At 34.9% G+C, this 19,955-nt stretch overlaps 2 protein-coding genes across 2 annotated transcripts in view; both read left to right on the plus strand.

The window, feature by feature from the left end:
• Nucleotides 1-6,688, plus strand: part of LOC117340412 (ankyrin repeat and KH domain-containing protein mask-like) — a 31,243-nt gene extending 24,555 nt beyond the window's left edge. The window contains exons 6-8 of the mRNA XM_033902173.1: nucleotides 1,376-1,459; nucleotides 2,667-2,750; nucleotides 6,518-6,688. Coding sequence (XP_033758064.1) covers nucleotides 1,376-1,459; nucleotides 2,667-2,750; nucleotides 6,518-6,688 — 339 coding nt within the window. The remainder of the gene's footprint in view (nucleotides 1-1,375; nucleotides 1,460-2,666; nucleotides 2,751-6,517) is intronic.
• A 5,284-nt stretch (nucleotides 6,689-11,972) lies between these two features.
• The window catches only part of LOC117340413 (ankyrin repeat domain-containing protein 50-like), a 56,968-nt gene continuing 48,985 nt past the window's right edge, over nucleotides 11,973-19,955 (plus strand). The window contains exons 1-5 of the mRNA XM_033902175.1: nucleotides 11,973-11,984; nucleotides 12,113-12,196; nucleotides 14,036-14,119; nucleotides 15,926-16,009; nucleotides 16,677-16,760. Of these exons, the coding sequence (XP_033758066.1) occupies nucleotides 11,973-11,984; nucleotides 12,113-12,196; nucleotides 14,036-14,119; nucleotides 15,926-16,009; nucleotides 16,677-16,760 (348 nt within the window). The remainder of the gene's footprint in view (nucleotides 11,985-12,112; nucleotides 12,197-14,035; nucleotides 14,120-15,925; nucleotides 16,010-16,676; nucleotides 16,761-19,955) is intronic.

Consider the following 19,955-nt stretch of genomic DNA (forward strand, 5'->3'; position numbering starts at 1 on the left):
TGTCACGCCAACTGTGCGTATAATTATGAAGGTTCATGCGAATATGTATAACCTTATCAACTCCCCATCACTAGATGATCCTACCGTCCTCCTTATATTTCCCATTTTGTTAACTGTTACACCTGCTAGGTCTGGAGGGAACACTTACCTTCTCTATCTCAAGATGTAGCTCTCTGACATGATGACCGCCACTCGACAAGCCTCAATCGTCTGCTGCTATGAGCGTTATTGACGTTATTAATGTGATGAGAGCACGAGGTGCACAGAATGAAAAAGATAAACTCTTAACATACAAATGAAAATTTAAATCAAAACATTTATTATGCAGGATAGGACATTTTTAGAAAAACATGTTCGTAAATTGTTAATTGCGACGAAAAAACACCCGTTTTGAAACATATTTGTAAAAGAATATAGCACTGACGTCTTGTTATAATAACCTATATTATTTTGATTATTTCGATATCATATTGTAAAGATGAAAAGTAGTTCCAATAATGTCCATGCAATGTCAATCAAATAGTTTTATTGACGTTTTTGCTTTGAATAAAGATTATAATGTTACTCCGTTCAACTTTCTATCAAAATAACCATACACAAATATAAATTTAATTAAAACAACTATTATGCCAGATATGAAGCTTTTAGGAATCTTTTTAACTGGTAGTTAATTCTGAAAAACAAGTTAGCATTTTTTCAGCTTATCTGATCAACAAAGAATTGTGACCGTCTTAAAACGTTGATTTATTTCGAATAGTGTCATATTGGGTATAAAGCAACAGGTAATCCTACACCAGTACACTACATTAAAACAACTAAACGATATGAGAGATCAAATCTGCAGATCAGAAAAAAACATCTAACAACATCCAATAAGGGGTCACGTCAGGGTGACCTTTTGTATTAGCCAATCAAATGACTACTTCCAGAATCTTGGAAGTGAATATTATATGTCCGAATTAGCATGACTAGACTGCATAGCTTGTATATAAGCTGTCAATTTGTTTCAAGTCCTTTCGTCCCAGAAAGGATATAGCTTTATATCGTGCCGCAATGGTTTGCTTCAGATGCATGCTGTGCGAAATGTTTTGCTTCGATGACATCGACAAATTGCCAATTCGCCCTGGAATTGAAATACACACATCTCAGAGGTCATCAGAACGCGACCCATAATGGGATGATTTTAATTAGATTGGATACTGGTCTAACTGTACAAAAGTACCAAACCACAAGGCATGTCTGACGTGGTAATATACGCGAAATTAAAACTAAAAACAAACTAAAAATATATCAACGGGATGTGGTACTGAAGTGTTATACTGGTATATGAGATAGTTATCATAATGTATTCATTTCTGGTTATTCTCGTCTGCAGAAGGGTGCCTTGTATCAAGCAGCGGCAAATGGCTATACCGGGATCGTACAATTATTACTGGATCATGGTGCCAAGGCAGATAGGGTAGGTGTTTATTTATATATCTACTTTAACGTTTTCAAATTGTGGCTAATTTTGACATTATTTTGTTTAAGGAAATAAATACAAACATTTCAACCATCTATTTGAGGATACATTCACGAATATAAATTTTGGTTGAAACTACTCTTCAACACGATCTGGCACTTGTCAGACAAATATACCATTGAGCGAAATCATCGAATCGGCAAATAATTAGAATCCATCAGTTTAATAACTTGTTAGACTATTCGGTCATCAAATAGCTTTCGATACTGGTCTAATTGTACAAAAGTACCAAAACTATAAGGCATGTCTGACGTGGTAATATACGCGAAATTAAAACTAAAAGTATATCAACGGGATGTGGTATGGATGTGGTATTGAAGTGTTATACTGGTAAATGAGATAGTGATAATACTGTATTCCTTTCTGATGATTCTTGTCTGCAGAACGATATCTTGAATTGTCCGGCGGCAAAAGGCCATAGAGAGATCGTGCAAGTATTACTGGATCATGGTGCCAAGGCAGATAGGGTAGGTGTTTCAATATATCTACTTTCACGTTCATAAATTGTAGCTTGGTTTGACATTATTTTGTTTCAGGAAATAATTTTACCAGTAATCAATATTCACCGTCCTATTTGATACAACAATCGGATCAAGTAAAAACTTAACTATCTATTTGATTATACATTCACGAATACAAATTTTGGTTGAAACTACTATTCAACACGATCTGATACTTGTCAAACAAAGGTACCCTTTCTGTAACCTTGTTGACCAATTATTCATTATGGTTTATTATTCACAACCGATGATTATCATAACAAATAATGATTGTGTTGCATGTACTGTAAACACGTATGATATATTAAATAGAAATACTTAAACGGCGACTCTCAAACATATAGGTTCATAGACAGGATCTATAAAATGAGCGAAATCTTCGAATTCGCAAGTAATTAAATTCATCGATTTAATAACTTGTTAGACTTTTCGGGTATCATATAACTTTCAATACTTGTCTTATTGTTCAAAAGTACCAAAACACCAAGGCATGTCTGACGTGGTAATATACGCGAAATTAAAACTTCAAAACAAAAAAACTAAAAATATATCAACGAAATGTAGTATTGATATGGTATTGATGTGTTATACTGGTATACGAGATAGTTATACTGTAATAATTTGTTGGTGATTCTCGTCTGCAGGATTATAGCTTGCGTTGTGCGGCGGGAAATGGCCATATAGAGATCGTACAATTATTACTGGATCGTGGTGCCAATGCAGATGTGGTAGGTTTGTTAATATATCTACTTTCACGTTTACGAATTATAGCTAGTTTTCACATTATTTATTTTTAGAAAATGAATACAATTATATTTACCACTTATCAATAGTTGTCGTCCCATTTGTCGCAACAATCGGTTTAAATATATATTTGAGTACACATTCAAGAATACAAATTTTGGTTGAAACTACTATTCAACACGATCCGATACTTGTCAAACAAAGGTATCGTTTTTGTAACCTTGTTGACCAATTATTCATTATGGCCGTATGCTTATTATACCATCGTATTTTGCACGTTGGAACATACATTAATCCCACAACTACTCTGCTATGTTTTTTGGCAATAAAACAACAAACACTTTGGTTGTCGAAAAATGAGCATTTATTAAAATGCCAGTTATTTGTTTACAAACCAAAAAAGATGGGGGTTTCTTACTAATAAAACGCTGAGCATTTATTAAAATGCCAGTTATTTGTTTACAAACGAAAAAAGATGGGGGTTTCCTACTAATAAAACGCCCCATGGACATGTAAGTAAGCTTTTACATTATACACACAAGTAAAACAGTCATATCAATAGACATATTAAATACAAGAAATATTTTTCGTTAACATACAAGTAAAACTATAATATGAAGTGCCATCCACCATACATCCTAACTTTAGGAGGACAATAAAGTAGGGGAGGAGGTGGGTATTAGCAAAATACTAGGATGAACCAATTTTCCTGGCAGTGAAAATTTTCTGTAGTAGTCACGTGACTATCCATTCTGGGAGATACTAAAAGCCGGAATGGAAAATCTTAACAATCCGGAAACTATACACTTAACTAATAACAAAACCGGACTACTATATCAGTCCGGAAACTCACTAATTACATATCGAATAGATGATATGAATTACTTGATGTTTTACATAAATCCAATTATACCATCGTATTTTGTACGTTGGAACATACATTAATCCCACAACTACTCTGCTATGTTTTTTGGCAATAAAACAACAAACACTTTAGTTGTCGAAAAATGAGCATTCATTAAAATGCCAGTTATTTGTTTACAAACCAAAAAAGATGGGGGTTTCTTACTAATAAAACGCCACAAACTTGAAATGAAACTTAATTTCAAGTGCCCCAGCCAGAGTAAGTTGTGTGGACTAAATTTCTACTACTTAATAAGTACATGTACAACAAATAGCAAGACAATACAAAGTCTTATGCAATGTATTCTAGAATCAAGATTAAACAGAAACAAGTCTGTCCCACATAGATATTGAAAGCTGCCTCAGACAGTCTTTCAAATAAAGTTGGATTATTAATATACTAATCTGTTGTAGTAGACAATCTATGTCTGGGCCTCAGAATTAACTAATGCTAAACATGTATTGAAAACCGCCTCAGACAGTCTTTCAAATATATTGGATACCTTGTATGGTAATCTTTTTTAGCATTGTACATGTATGCCTGTGCACCAGACTAGATATAAGACTAAGGTAACCTCTACTACTGTGCCACCTAATATGGTTGCATTAAAAGTTCATAGTAATGTAAATCCAGTCTGTATGATGACTAGATAAATTGTGAAACACAGCTGCGCTCAGTAAATCTGACATATACACTTTTATAAATTTATACCAGATGTCTTTGACTGACTAGATCCATATTGCTATTACAATCACAAACTAATAAGTAAACTATTTACAAAACAACATTGCTGCCTCAGACAGTCAACTTCTTATAAAATATAAATTCAGCAAAAATGTAACAAATATGTTGAGTAACTGAGTAATGGTATGGTGTACAACATATCCATACCAGTAAAGCTGCCAATAACAGTCTTGATTAACTGAAATATGGTCCCAATATCACATAGAAAAAATACCTGAGCTGAGTCCCCCCAAAACATATCAGCTGCCTCAGACAGTCTGACATAACAGAGATGAAAACCAAAAATGAATCTTCAACTGTGGAGTTGCATGCCATCAAACACTGAAATTCTAAAATAGCGTTTGACTACATCTGATTTCCATCGCCCCATAAGCCGAATGTGATCTTCAGGTATATTACATTGAAAAGCTGTAGTAGCTGCCCCTATGCGAAAGCTGTGTGACTTATAATGTGCAGTGTTTAAGCCAACAAAAGAAAGAGCCTGGTTTAATTTGGTTATGTAGAAAGCCTGAGATACCGGAAAGCAACCATCTATTGTAAATAGTGGGCCAATAACGCTACCGCCTCTGAGCTTTAGGTACTTTGCCATAGCCCGTACAGGACAAATGTGTTTACATGTTTGCGCTGTGATTTGCAATTCCACAGGCCTGTGCGAATTATGGTGTTTAAAATACCTTAGCGTTAAAGACATGTGTGTCGGTTTCTTGTGAGTCATGTCCATGCACACATTAGAAACTTGTACCACATTCCTATTGTCACCTTGTGGAGACCGGGATGTTATTTCTCCAACCCTTAAGAATGCAAAGAAACTTAAGGTAAACATAGCCCTAAGCTTGGTCTGGTCAAACTTGCTTGGCGCTGTATGGCTGAGAGCGAGTATTAGCCTTTTAAGGATAGCCGGGGTAATAGGAAGCCGTACATCATGACCACCTGACAAATTGTGAACACCTTTCAACATCTTTTTAACAAGGAAACACTGCAAGGGATCCATAAACCCTTGTAGTTTTTGAGCATACGCTAATCCCGCTATGTAAGTGGAAATGGTATTAGGTGATTTCTTTTGATCATACAACCAAGCGATGCAGTTTATCACATTTGAAACCAGTAATGGGAAAGTGTGATATCTCCCAAACATATGGAAATGAAATTTGGTGTATGAGTTCATAGCAGTGGTATATGCTGTACGTGTATTAGTTGACACAGATGCATCAATGAGCTGTCTGGCTGTTGCCGTCAAAGGCGTAGCAACTGCTGTGGCACCCTGGTTGGAAATTGATCCATTGCTGTCGCTAACTTCTTGGATCGTTTTATCTGCAAACGTGAGAGTAAATCAGGTAAAACGTTCAGCCTTCCTGGAATGTGTTCGGCTTGGAACATAACATTGTGATGCATACACACTACGACTAATCTTCTAACCAGGGTCATCACATAAGCATGTTTTGAGGACATTTTGTTGATAATACTAACAACAGCTTGGTTATCAGAACGGAACAAAATGCACTTATTAGCAAATTTGTGTCCCCACACTTCCATTGCTAATGTAATTGGTAAAAATTCTTTGAGTGTTATATCATGACTTTCCATACCACTCTCATCCCATTGACCGTAAAACCACTCTGTCCCACATACTGCTCCAAAACCCAATGCACCTGATGCATCGGTGTACAAATGAAGTTTAGCAGAATTCTGCCACACATCGTCTAAAAAATGGATTTTCCATTGAATGAATCAATGAATAAACTCCATGCCTGAAAGTTTAAACGAGCTTCCTTGTTAAACCGAATATGATGATGAGGTTTGGACTTTCCCTTAGTAAGATCTATAAGCCTGCGTAAATATGCACGACTAGGCACTACTACACAGCATGCATGGTTAAGAAGACCTATCAATGACTGAAGGTCCCTCAACGTCACTTTCTTTCTTTTCTTTGTTTTTCCAAGGGCTACTCTAATTTTTTCAATTTTCTCTCTTGGTAATCTAGCTTGCATTTTGATAGTGTCTAGCTCAATCCCCAGAAAACTCAAAACTGATGCAGGACCCTCAGTTTTCTCCGATTGTATAGGGATACCCAAGACATTGCACATCTTTATAAACTGTGCCAAGCTTAGTGCACATATACCTGAATTTGGAGGACCCAAGAACAAAAAATCATCCAGTACATGTAACATGTTTGGAATAGCAAACTTTGTGCAAGCGATCCACTGCAATGCTGTACTGACTTTCTCAAAAATTGAACAGGAAATTGAGCATCCCATGGGTAAACACCTATCATAATAGTAATGACCTTGAAAAAATATACCCAGTAACTTATGGTCAGATGGGTGCATTGGGACAATGCGAAATGCTGAAGCTACATCTGTTTATGCAAGCAGACATCCTTGACCAAGTCTTTTAATGATACTTATTGCATCATCCACTGTATTGTATGATACAGAGCAAAATTTATCTGGAATACAATCATTGATTGATTTTCCCTCGGGATATGACAAATGGTGAATCATTCTGAATTCACCTGCCTCTTTTTTGGGAACCAAACCAATAGGAGAACATTGTAAAAATTGGAAAGGAGGTTTGTCAAATGGACCTGCAATTCTCCTAGCTAAAATTTCCTTGTTTAGCTTCTGTAATATTTCCTTATTTTGAAAGGCTGATAATAGATTGCGGCTCACTCTAAACTGATGAGTACCTTCAAACTGTATTCGGAAACCTTTTGAAAATCCATTTACCAAAAAATCTTTCAAGACATTATCGTAGTTTCGCAGAAACTCGGTCAAGATGTCTGCTTTGACTGGTGTAACAATATCACTAAGGACTGTGTCATTTGGCAAGAAAATGGTTTCTGTTGGGAGCATTTTGGGTGTTTGGTCTCTTGTTGGAACAACTGAGCACCGAATGGGACTGTCCACACTGGAAACACGAGTGCTGGTATGGACAGGATGGTTTGGCACATTTGCCTTTTTTGTGGAACATGTAGCAGTGACCATTTGGTATTCGAGATTTGTGTCTGGCACGAAACCCCTTTGAGTTATCCCGAAAGGGCTGGTCACTGTTGGAAAATGACACTTGTCTAGGTGTATTTGACATTACCCAGTACTCTGTATGGAACTCTCCCCAGTGAATGGACCTCACCTCAATATCCCTTCTTACTTGTTGGTCATATTCCAACCAAGACATACCCGTTCGCCTGCTCGCCAAATCTCTAAACAACTCACCGTGCTTGATGACCTGTGGGATTTCCTTAGGAAATCTTTCTGAATAAATGGCAACAAACCTCAAAAATGCTGTTGTCCACTGCTCAATATTATTGAGCACCATTTTTTGTTTAGATTTTGTCACTTTGAATTGGAACCGACCCGTACTCTGAAAACTAATCGAGTCAGAGGTGAACGGCTTAGTTTGTGGAAGCAGTTTGGCCAAATCAATATACTTGTTTTGCCATATTTTGTTTTTCAGTTTACCATCAATTTGACTAGCGATGGGGCAAGATAGACGAGCAGAAGAAGGGGTATCTAACTCATTATCTGAACTAGTATCAGAGTCACTATCACTACTGCTGCTGCTGCTACTACTGGCATCAGAGTCAGTACCTGATACAACTGGTGTTGGTGATATGCGTCGCCTTTTTTTTTTTTACTTTTTTTTCCGGCCTTTAGGCTTGTCTCTAGCCTCCAAAGTGGACAGAACTTGTGCCGTGATGGCCTGCACCATTGCAGCCTGACGTTGGTCATCAGCCCCAGCTAGGTCAGGCTGTTCCACCTCATCGCTTCCATCAGACAAATTGCCATTTTGTTGGGCTGATCCAGCTGCTGCTGAAGGTCGTTTCCGTTTAGCCACAGCATTAAGGTTTCTCCTTGATTCTCGAGTTGTCTCAACTGCTGCTGGGTTTCTTTTTTTCTGTTTCATTGTTGTTAAGGGTTAGGCTCATCTCCTGACCCCCTTTGTCACTGCATGTCTTCTTCCTGACCATGCTATTACTGTGATGACAATAACAAACATTTAAGAGAAGTTTAATACCAACTATATCTAGTGGTCACAACATATCGTTTAACTGACCACACTCATGTCCAAAGTGACACATTGCTCTAATGGTCGTATTCTTTTCAATGACATTAAATTATGTTCAATGACTATTTGGACTAGCAGGTTATCATTGAAATACTGTAACAGTGTGATATTGTTACTGTTAACAAACCTGGCCAGGCTATCCTGGTTCACCATACATGTATGTAATAGTGTGTTGTAATGTTTGTTCTTATGGAGTTAACAAGCCACCACTAATAAGCTTAGTGGCTCTGTACTCATTATAAAAATTATGGCCTGAAATACTTCACCAAGTATATAATCATACTGCAAAACTGTTACAAGCACATGACCATACACTGGCATTGACTGAGGTTATCAATAAACTCTCATAAATACAAAAGTGTTTTTAATTGTGCATATAATACCTGCACTTCTAATATGGTATGGCCTGAAAATGCATATCTGGTGAACTATTAGTTGTATCATCATAACCCATAATTAACCTGTAAAGGTTAACATGTACACATGGTTTATATCCAACCAGAGCATTTTACAGAATGTAACATTGTTACTATTACTCGACCATACAACTGACCATTCGGTCATCATATAAACAAAACAAACGTAAGTATGTATGTGCCATGTAATAACAACATGTACAATATGGCCTGAAAAAAACTGTGGGAAATACTGTAACACTGTTAACATTGAGCAACCCTGAACCGGCTGACACATTGATGATTTATCTCCCACAGGATTTTACAGAATGTAACACAGTTACAATTACTCGACCATACAACTGACCATCGCAATCGGTCATCAAGTGAACAAAACATACTTAATTATGTGTGGGTAATACGTTTACCCAATTCAAAATAAATATGGCCTGAAAATACTGGGGGATATCTCCCACAGCATTTAACAGAATTACTCGACCATATAACTGACCTTAAGGTCACCAAGTACATGTATCCTATATATAGACATAGGCATGTACACATAAGCTGAAGAAAGGATATACCCAAAGTGGGCATACATTGCTATCATGCTTGAACTTATGCAATGATATATAGAATCAAAAATACAGCTTAACATAAAATAAATAAACAATAAATTCACTCTGCCCCTGACCCCGGGAGGTCATATATCAATTCACACAGAGTAATCATATTTGAACTGTTATTTGCACAATATTTATATACTTTGTACATGTAGGAGGTGAAATCCCTAAGGGAAATGATTAAAACCCACCTTACAAATCCAACTGCTTCAATGCTGATATTGTTGAGGTGGACACCATCAGAGTCATAAACCTTCTGCTGGCTTGCTGCTGACCAAAATCCAGTCAGTCTAAAAAAATTACCCCATCCATGCCTTTGATGTATCTGTCTAGCCGACGATTAAGATCATCTGCCTTTACATTAAACAACACCGTATCCACTGCATAGCGAATGGGCCTGGAAGGGGGGAGTCGGTGCAACACTTGCATCACTATCACCTGTTTGACTGCATACTTGTAACGTAATGTCACAATCAGGTCTACCAGTTGACGAAACACATCCTCTACTGATTTTGTATGATCACACAAATCATTTGATGCTGTCTGTAATAATACAATATCCGGTTGATAAGCCTCCACTAGTGGTAAGGCCCTCCTCTGAATAGTATGATACACATCCTCTACTGATTTTGTATGATCACACAAATCATTTGATGCTGTCTGTAATAATACAATATCCGGTTGATAAGCCTCCACTAGTGGTAAGGCCCTCCTCTGAATAGTATGATACACATCCTCTACTGATTTTGTATGATCACACAAATCATTTGATGCTGTCTGTAATAATACAATATCCGGTTGATAAACCTACACATCCTCTACTGATTTTGTATGATCACACAAATCATTTGATGCTGTCTGTAATAATACAATATCCGGTTGATAAACCTCCACTAGTGGTAAGGCCCTCCTCTGAATAGTATGAATCCGGGAGATACTAAAAGCCGGAATGGAAAATCTTAACAATCCGGAAACTATACACTTAATTAATAACAAAACCGGACTACTATATCAGTCCGGAAACTCGCTAATTACATATCAAATAGATGATATAAATTACTTGATGTTTTACATAAATCCAATTATAACAAATAATGATTGCGTTGCATGTACTCTAAACACGTATGATATATTAGATACGAAATACTTAAACGGCGATTCTAACACATTTGAATTCACGAAACGTATTTATAAAATGAGTGAAATCATCCAACGGCAAATAATTGGAATTCAAAGGTTAAATAACCTGTTAAGTCTTTTCAGGCATCAGATAATTATCGATACTTCTTTTATTGTACAAAAGTACCAAAACCACAAGGCATGTCTGACCTTTAAACAAACGCAAAATTTAAAAAACAACAATTACATCACAACAGAATATGATGTTGATGCGATGTTAATGTGATAGGGACCAACCAACCAATTGTTTTTCCATTGACTTTAGTATTAAGGTTTTGGTGTATTTCATTCAAATTCTTGAATTCAATATGACAAGTATTGTTTATAACAAAAGTTTTGGGTCTCATATAACACCTTATCCCAAAAAAAGTTGGGTCCTTCAGCTGAAATTTTCTCCAGGGTAGCCATTTTGAAAATGGGTGTATTTTGCAGTAAACATTCTTAAAAATCTGAAATGTTTACCTGTTAATTATCATGACCTGAACTTTTGGAAAAAAATTCAGTCGGACTTAAGAAATTTATATCAACATTTCTTACGGATAGTTACCTATCAGGCTACATATCTATTTTATTACTTCATAACATACTGGCCATTCAGTGGCTGCCAGACATTTTATCCTTGGCTCAACTTTCTGTACACGTTGGATGTTTCAAAAATCTTTTTTTTCAATTGGTTGGTTTGTCCCGATGTAGTGTTTATACTGTATTCGGCGGTAATTACTCATAAAGAGATCCTGAAGGTATTCCTGGATAACGGTGCCAAAGTAGATTGGGGAGGTATTTCAATTTGTATACTTTAACGTTCAGAAATTGTAACTAGGTTTGACATAACCTTGTTTCAGAAAATATATACAAACAATTCTACCCGTCTCACTCGTTGCAACAATCGGTTCAAGTATTTATTCGAATATACATTCACGAATATAAATTATGGTTGAACCATCTATTCAACAGGACATGATTCTTTTAAAATGTTCAATAAATAGACAAGTTTGTCGAAACAACGTCTCCCATACGGTAAACCTGCTGACCAATGGCACATGATGTCCATATGATTATCATAAAAAATATTGATTGTTTTGCATTTACAGTAAACATGTATGATATATTCGATACTAAATACTTAAACAGTGAATCTTATACATTTTAATTCACAAAAAGTATCTATGGAATGAGCGAAATAATCGAATCGGCAAATAATTAGAATCCATCAGTTTAATAACTTGTTAGACTATTCGGTCATCAAATAACTTTCGATACTGGTCTAATTGTACAAAAGCACCAAAACTATAAGGCATGTCTGACGTGGTAATATACGCGAAAAACAAACTAAAAGTATATCAACGGGATGTGGTATGGATGTGGTATTGAAGTGTTATACTGGTAAATGAGATAGTGATAATACTGTATTCCTTTCTGATGATTATTGTCTGCAGAACCATATCTTGAATGTTCCGGCGGCAAGAGGCCATAGAGAGATCGTGCAAGTATTACTGGATCATGGTGCCAAGGCAGATAGGGTAGGTGTTTCAATATATCTACTTTCACGTTCATAAATTGTCGCTTGGTTTAACATTATTTTGTTTCAGGAAATAATTTTACCAGTAATCAATATTCACCGTCCTATTTGATACAACAATCGGATCAAGTAAAAACTTAACTATCAATTTGATTATACATTCACGAATACAAATTTTGGTTGAAACTACTATTCAACACGATCTGATACTTGTCAAACAAAGGTACCCTTTCTGTAACCTTGTTGACCAATTATTCATTATGGTTTATTATTCACAACCGATGATTATCATAACAAATAATGATTGTGTTGCATGTACTGTAAACACGTATGATATATTAGATAGGAAATACTTAAACGGCGACTCTCAAACATATAAGTTCATAGACAGGATCTATAAAATGAGCGAAATCTTCGAATTCGCAAATAATTGGAATTCAAAGGTTAAATAACCTGTTAAGTCTTTTCAGGCATCAAATAATTTACGATGCTTCTCTTATTGTACAAAAGTACCAAAACCACAAGGCATGTCTGACCTTTAAACAAACGCGAAATTAAAAAAAAAACCCATCACAACGGAATATAATGTTGATGCGATGTTAATGTGATAGGGACCAACCAACCAATTGTTTTTCCATTGAATTTAGTATTAAGGTTTTGGAGAATTTCATTCAAATTATTGAATTCAATATGACAAGTATTGTTTATAACAAAAGTTTTGGGTCTCATATAACACCTTATCCCAAACAAAGTTTGGTCCTTCAGCTGAAATTTTCTCCAGGGTAGCCATTTCGAAAATGGGTTTATTTTGCAGTAAACATTCTCAAAAATCTGAAATGTTTACCTGTTAATTATCATTACCTGAACTTTTGGAAAAAAATTCAGTCGGACTTAAGAAATTTATATCAACATTTCTTACGGATAGTTACCTATCAGGCTACATATCTATTTCATTACTTCATAACATACCGGCCATCCAGTGGCTGCCAAACATTTTATCCTTGGCTCAACTTTCTATACACGGGGGATGTTTCAAAAATCTTTTTTTTCAATTGGTTGGTTTGTCCCGATGTAGTGTTTATACTGTATTCGGCGGTAATTACTCATAAAGAGATCCTGAAGGTATTCCTGGATAACGGTGCCAAAGTAGATTTGGGAGGTATTTCAATTTGTATACTTTAACGTTCAGAAATTGTAGCTAGGTTTGGTATTACCTTGTTTCAGAAAATATATACAAACATTTTTACCAGTAATCAATGCTTCCCGTCCCACTTGTTGCAACAATTAGTTCAAACATTTATTCGAATATATATTCATGAATATAAAGAATATACATTATGGTTGAAAATCTATTCAACAGGACTTGATACTTTTAGAAAGCTCAATAAGTAAACAAGTTTGTCAAAACATCGTTCTTCATGCTGTAAACTTGCTGACCAATGGCACATGATTGCCGTATGATTATCATAAAAAGTATTTATTGTGTTGCATTTTCTGAAAAGACGTATTATATATCTCATACGAAATATTGAAACGCCGACTCTTATACATTTGAATTCACAGAAAGTATCTCTAAAATGATCGAAATCATCGATTCAGCAAGTAATTAGAATCCATCAGTTTAATAACTTTTTAGACTATTCGGTCATCATATAACTTCCGATACTTGTCTAATTGAACAACAGTACCAAAACCACAAGGCATGTCTGACGTGGTAATATACGCAAAATAAATACTAAAAACAAACTAAAAGTATATCAACGGAATGTGTTATTGAAGTGTTATACTGGTATATGAGATAGTGATACTGTAATCATTTGTTGTTGATTCTGGTCTGCAGAATTTTAGCTTGCGTCCTGCGGTGGAAAAAGGCCATATAGAGATCGTACAATTATTACTGGATCATGGTGCCAATGCAAATGAGGTAGGTTTGTTAATATATCTACTTTCACGTTGACGAATCATAGCTAGTTTTCACATTATTTATTTTCAGATAATGAATACAAAGATTTTTACCACTTATCAATAGTTGTCGTCCCATTTGTCGCAACAATCGGTTTAAATATCTATTTGAGTACACATTCAAGAATACAAATTTTGGTTGAAACTAATATTCAACACGATCTGATACTTGTCAAAAAAGGTACCGTTTTTGTAACCTTGTTGACCAATTATTCATTATGGACGTATGATTATTATAACAAATAATGATTGCGTTGCATGTACTCTAAACACGTATGATATATTAGATACGAAATACTTAAGCGGCTAATCTAACATATTTGAATTCACGGAAAGTATTTATCAAATGAGTGAAATCATCGAATGGCAAGTAATTAGAATTCATAGGTTAAATAACCTGTTAAGTCTTTTCAGGCATCAGATAATTATCGATACTTCTCTTATTGTACAAAAGTACCAAAACCACAAGGCATGTCTGACCTTTAAACAAACGCAAAATTTAAAAAACAACAATTACATCACAACAGAATATGATGTTGATGCGATGTTAATGTGATAGGGACCAACCAACCAATTGTTTTTCCATTGACTTTAGTATTAAGGTTTTGGTGTATTTCATTCAAATTCTTGAATTCAATATGACAAGTATTGTTTATAACAAAAGTTTTGGGTCTCATATAACACCTTATCCCAAAAAAAGTTGGGTCCTTCAGCTGAAATTTTCTCCAGGGTAGCCATTTTGAAAATGGGTGTATTTTGCAGTAAACATTCTTAAAAATCTGAAATGTTTACCTGTTAATTATCATGACCTGAACTTTTGGAAAAAAATTCAGTCGGACTTAAGAAATTTATATCAACATTTCTTACGGATAGTTACCTATCAGGCTACATATCTATTTTATTACTTCATAACATACTGGCCATTCAGTGGCTGCCAGACATTTTATCCTTTGCTCAACTTTCTGTACACGTTGGATGTTTCAAAAATCTTTTTTTTTTCAATTGGTTGGATGTTTCCGGTGTATGGTTTATACTGTATTCGGCGGTAAATACTCATAAAGAGATCCTGAAGGTATTCCTGGATAACGGTGCCAAAGTAGATTGGGGAGGTATTTCAATTTGTATACTTTAACGTTCAGAAATTGTAACTAGGTTTGACATAACCTTGTTTCAGAAAATATATACAAACAATTCTACCCGTCTCACTCGTTGCAACAATCGGTTCAAGTATTTATTCGAATATACATTCACGAATATAAATTATGGTTGAACCATCTATTCAACAGGACATGATTATTTTAAAATGTTCAATAAATAGACAAGTTTGTCGAAACAACGTCTCCCATACGGTAAACCTGCTGACCAATGGCACATGATGTCCATATGATTATCATAAAAAATATTGATTGTTTTGCATTTACAGTAAACATGTATGATATATTCGATACTAAATACTTAAACAGTGAATCTTATACATTTTAATTCACAAAAAGTATCTATGGAATGAGCGAAATAATCGAATCGGCAAATAATTAGAATCCATCAGTTTAATAACTTGTTAGACTATTCGGTCATCAAATAACTTTCGATACTGGTCTAATTGTACAAAAGCACCAAAACTATAAGGCATGTCTGACGTGGTAATATACGCGAAAAACAAACTAAAAGTATATCAACGGGATGTGGTATGGATGTGGTATTGAAGTGTTATACTGGTAAATGAGATAGTGATAATACTGTATTCCTTTCTGATGATTCTTGTCTGCAGAACGATATCTTGAATTGTCCGGCGGCAAAAGGCCATAGAGAGATCGTGCAAGTATTACTGGATCATGGTGCCAAGGCAGATAGGGTAGGTGTTTCAATATATCTACTTTCACGTTCATAAATTGTCGCTTGGTTTAACATTATTTTGTTTCAGGAAATAATTTTACCAGTAATCAATATTCACCGTCCTATTTGATACAACAATCGGATCAAGTAAAAACTTAACTATCAATTTGATTATACATTCACGAATACAGATTTTGGTTGAAACTACTATTCAACACGATCTGATACTAGTCAAACAAAGGTACCCTTTCTGTAACCTTGTTGACCAATTATTCATTATGGTTTATTATTCACAACCGATGATTATCATAACAAATAATGATTGTGTTGCATGTACTGTAAACACGTATGATATATTAGATAGGAAATACTTAAACGGCGACTCTCAAACATATAAGTTCATAGACAGGATCTATAAAATGAGCGAAATCTTCGAATTCGCAAGTTATTAGAATTCATCGATTTAATAACTTGTTAGACTTTTCGGGTATCATATAACTTTCAATACTTGTCCTATTGTACAAAAGTACCAAAACAACAAGGCATGTCTGACGTGGTAATATACGCGAAATTAAAACTAAAAACAAAAAAACTAAAAATATATCAACGGGATATGGTATTGATGTGTTATACTGGTATACGAGATAGTTATACTATAATAATTTGTTGGTGATTCTCGTCTGCAGGATTATAGCTTGAGTTTTGCTGCGGAAAATGGCCATATAGAGATCGTACAATTATTACTGGATCATGGTGCCAATGCAGATGGGGTAGGTTTGTTAATATATCTACTTTCACGTTTACGAATTATAGCTAGTTTTCACATTATTTATTTCAAGAAAATGAATACAAATATATTTACCACTTATCAATAGTTGTCGTCTCATTTGTCGCAACAATCGGTTTAAATATCTATTTGAGTACACATTCAAGAATACAAATTTTGGTTGAAACTACTATTCAACACGATCCGATACTTGTCAAACAAAGGTATCGTTTTTGTAACCTTGTTGACCAATTATTCATTATGGCCGTATGCTTATTATAACAAATAATGATTGCGTTGCATGTACTCTAAACACGTATGATGTATTAGATACGAAATACTTAAACGGCGATTCTAACACATTTGAATTCACGAAACGTATTTATAAAATGAGTGAAATCATCGAACGGCAAATAATTGGAATTCAAAGGTTAAATAACCTGTTAAGTCTTTTCAGGCATCAAATAATTTACGATGCTTCTCTTATTGTACAAAAGTACAAAAACCACAAGGCATGTCTGACCTTTAAACAAACGCGAAATTAAAAAAAAAACCCATCACAACGGAATATAATGTTGATGCGATGTTAATGTGATAGGGACCAACCAACCAATTGTTTTTCCATTGACTTTAGTATTAAGGTTTTGGAGTATTTCATTCAAATTCTTGAATTCAATATGACAAGTAATGTTTATAACAAAAGTTTAGGGTCTCATATAACACCTTATTCAAAAATGAGTTGGGTCCTTCAGCTGAAATTTTCTCCAGGGTAGCCATTTCGAAAATAGGTTTATTTTGCAGTAAACATTCTGAAAAATCTGAAATGTTTACCTGTTAATTATCATTACCTGAACTTTTGGAAAAAAATTTAGTCGGACTTAAGAAATTTATATCAACATTTCTAACGGATAGTTACCTATCAGGCTACATATCTATTTCATTACTTCATAACATACCGGCCATCCAGTGGCTGCCAAACATTTTATCCTTGGCTCAACTTTCTATACACGGGGGATGTTTCAAAAATCTTTTTTTTTCAATTGGTTGGTTTGTCCCGATGTAGTGTTTATACTGTATTCGGCGGTAATTACTCATAAAGAGATCCTGAAGGTATTCCTGGATAACGGTGCCAAAGTAGATTGGGGAGGTATTTCAATTTGTATACTTTAACGTTCAGAAATTGTAGCTAGGTTTGGCATTACCTTGTTTCAGAAAATATATACAAACATTTTTACCAGTAATCAATGCTTCCCGTCCCACTTGTTGCAACAATTAGTTCAAACATTTATTCGAATATATATTCATGAATATAAAGAATATACATTATGGTTAAAAATCTATTCAACAGGACTTGATACTTTTAGAAAGCTCAATAAGTAAACAAGTTTGTCAAAACATCGTTCTTCATGCTGTAAACTTGCTGACCAAGGCACATGAATGCCGTATGATTATCATAAAAAATATTTATTGTGTTGCATTTTCTGTAAAGACTTTTTTTAGAACTCTAGTAAAATATAGTCAAATGAATTAAACGTTCAGGAAAACGCAACTTCATGACATGGTAATTAAGCATACCCAGTATGAAAAAAAGATAGCTTACACCAAAGCTATAACATTTGAAAACCAACGTAACCGAAGCTGGGTTGACAACATTAGCTCTCCTTCTTCTTTAAAGAAATGAACTAATAGAATTAAAAATGATTCTAGCTACCCTTCTTCTTTGAAAAAACGAGCTAATAAAATAAAAAAAAATATTTAAAGCAGTGACATTAACTGTCATGCATTTTCAACACATCTTTCAAATTTTCATTATACAATGTAGCTACATTTCGAAGAAGGAATTGGTCAGTAGTATGACCGATTAACGTAGTCGGCCATAACTATTAAGTAATGATGCGTCATAAGACGGTACCATAAGTATATCACAGAAGTCAAGTTGCAATTCCTCAAGTTTATTCAAGTTATAATGACATATTCCAGATCACAAAATAGTACAGTCAGTACACATCCACTCACAGTATCCATATATTCATAATACTAATAGCGAGTCTAAATATTATATCAAAGCACCGTAGCCAAATCGATTGTTTAGAGGAACAAGGACATGGAGTGGTGAGAAGTAAAGGGCCGTATCTCAAATTTATCAATTTTTAGATTTAATAAATTACCACTACGAGTGAGATTTTGTTATCAGCACTCCATATTAGAGATACGTTTTTGTTCCACTAAACAATCGAAATTATCTCAATAAAATAGAAACTAGATAGGAATATAGATAAGAACAAAAATAGAGCCTTAGTTTGGGCACTTGGCCCTCGCTATATACACACGTAGGAACCCCTGTCCCTGGTGGAGGACACCCCTAATCAGACTCCCTAAATATAAGGATCTTTAGAGATGACCCGACTGGACTGGTTTGTGTTTCTTGCACCAATTTAGCTTATTATAACAGTGCTTAATAGAATCTTTCATTTGAGCAATGAAGATCATTTAATGGTGTGTGCTAAGATCTCGCACTCGGATCATTTATTATGTCAGGAAGCCATTGAAGCTGTTTTGTTAATGAATAGTTTTATTTCTGGAGAGGTACAGTATATATGATGTGGACAACTTTGAAATATCTTCTTAATCTCTCATGCCTGTATAGACACACATATATAGAAATGATTTATGTTCTGGAAATTAGAAATATGTCTGCAAGACATGAAAGTCCTCCCTCCTCCTGAGGATTTCACTTTGGTCGAATTTGATATTGTGACGGGACATTTAATCTTGATGTGGCCCTATATTCCGTTGTGCTATTTTCGGCGACGTCCTAATACCTATATGACTGATCTCTTACTTTGCCTTTTATGCGTTAAAATTGTGCTTGACATTTATAGCAATTGTTGCAGCTTGTTGCATAAACCATCTACTGCTTGCACTATTAATATATTATTTTGGTATTAGTGTACCAAGGTATTGCCTAACAACAAATTCAGTAGACTAATTCACAAGTACAATGTGTGGATACATATATTACATAATCATTGTATTCATTATATTCATTATATATATATATATATGACAGCAAACATGTGATCAACACAACAAGTATTGTTTATGCTTATGAGTGTATATATTGAAACAAATTTGTGCAACCCTTACAATCCATATAGCATGGAGTTACTTGCCCTTCCACTTTGCTAGAGTTGCTTCC

Source organism: Pecten maximus, chromosome 13 (assembly GCF_902652985.1).
Source record: "Pecten maximus chromosome 13, xPecMax1.1, whole genome shotgun sequence".
NCBI lineage: Eukaryota > Metazoa > Mollusca > Bivalvia > Pectinida > Pectinidae > Pecten > Pecten maximus.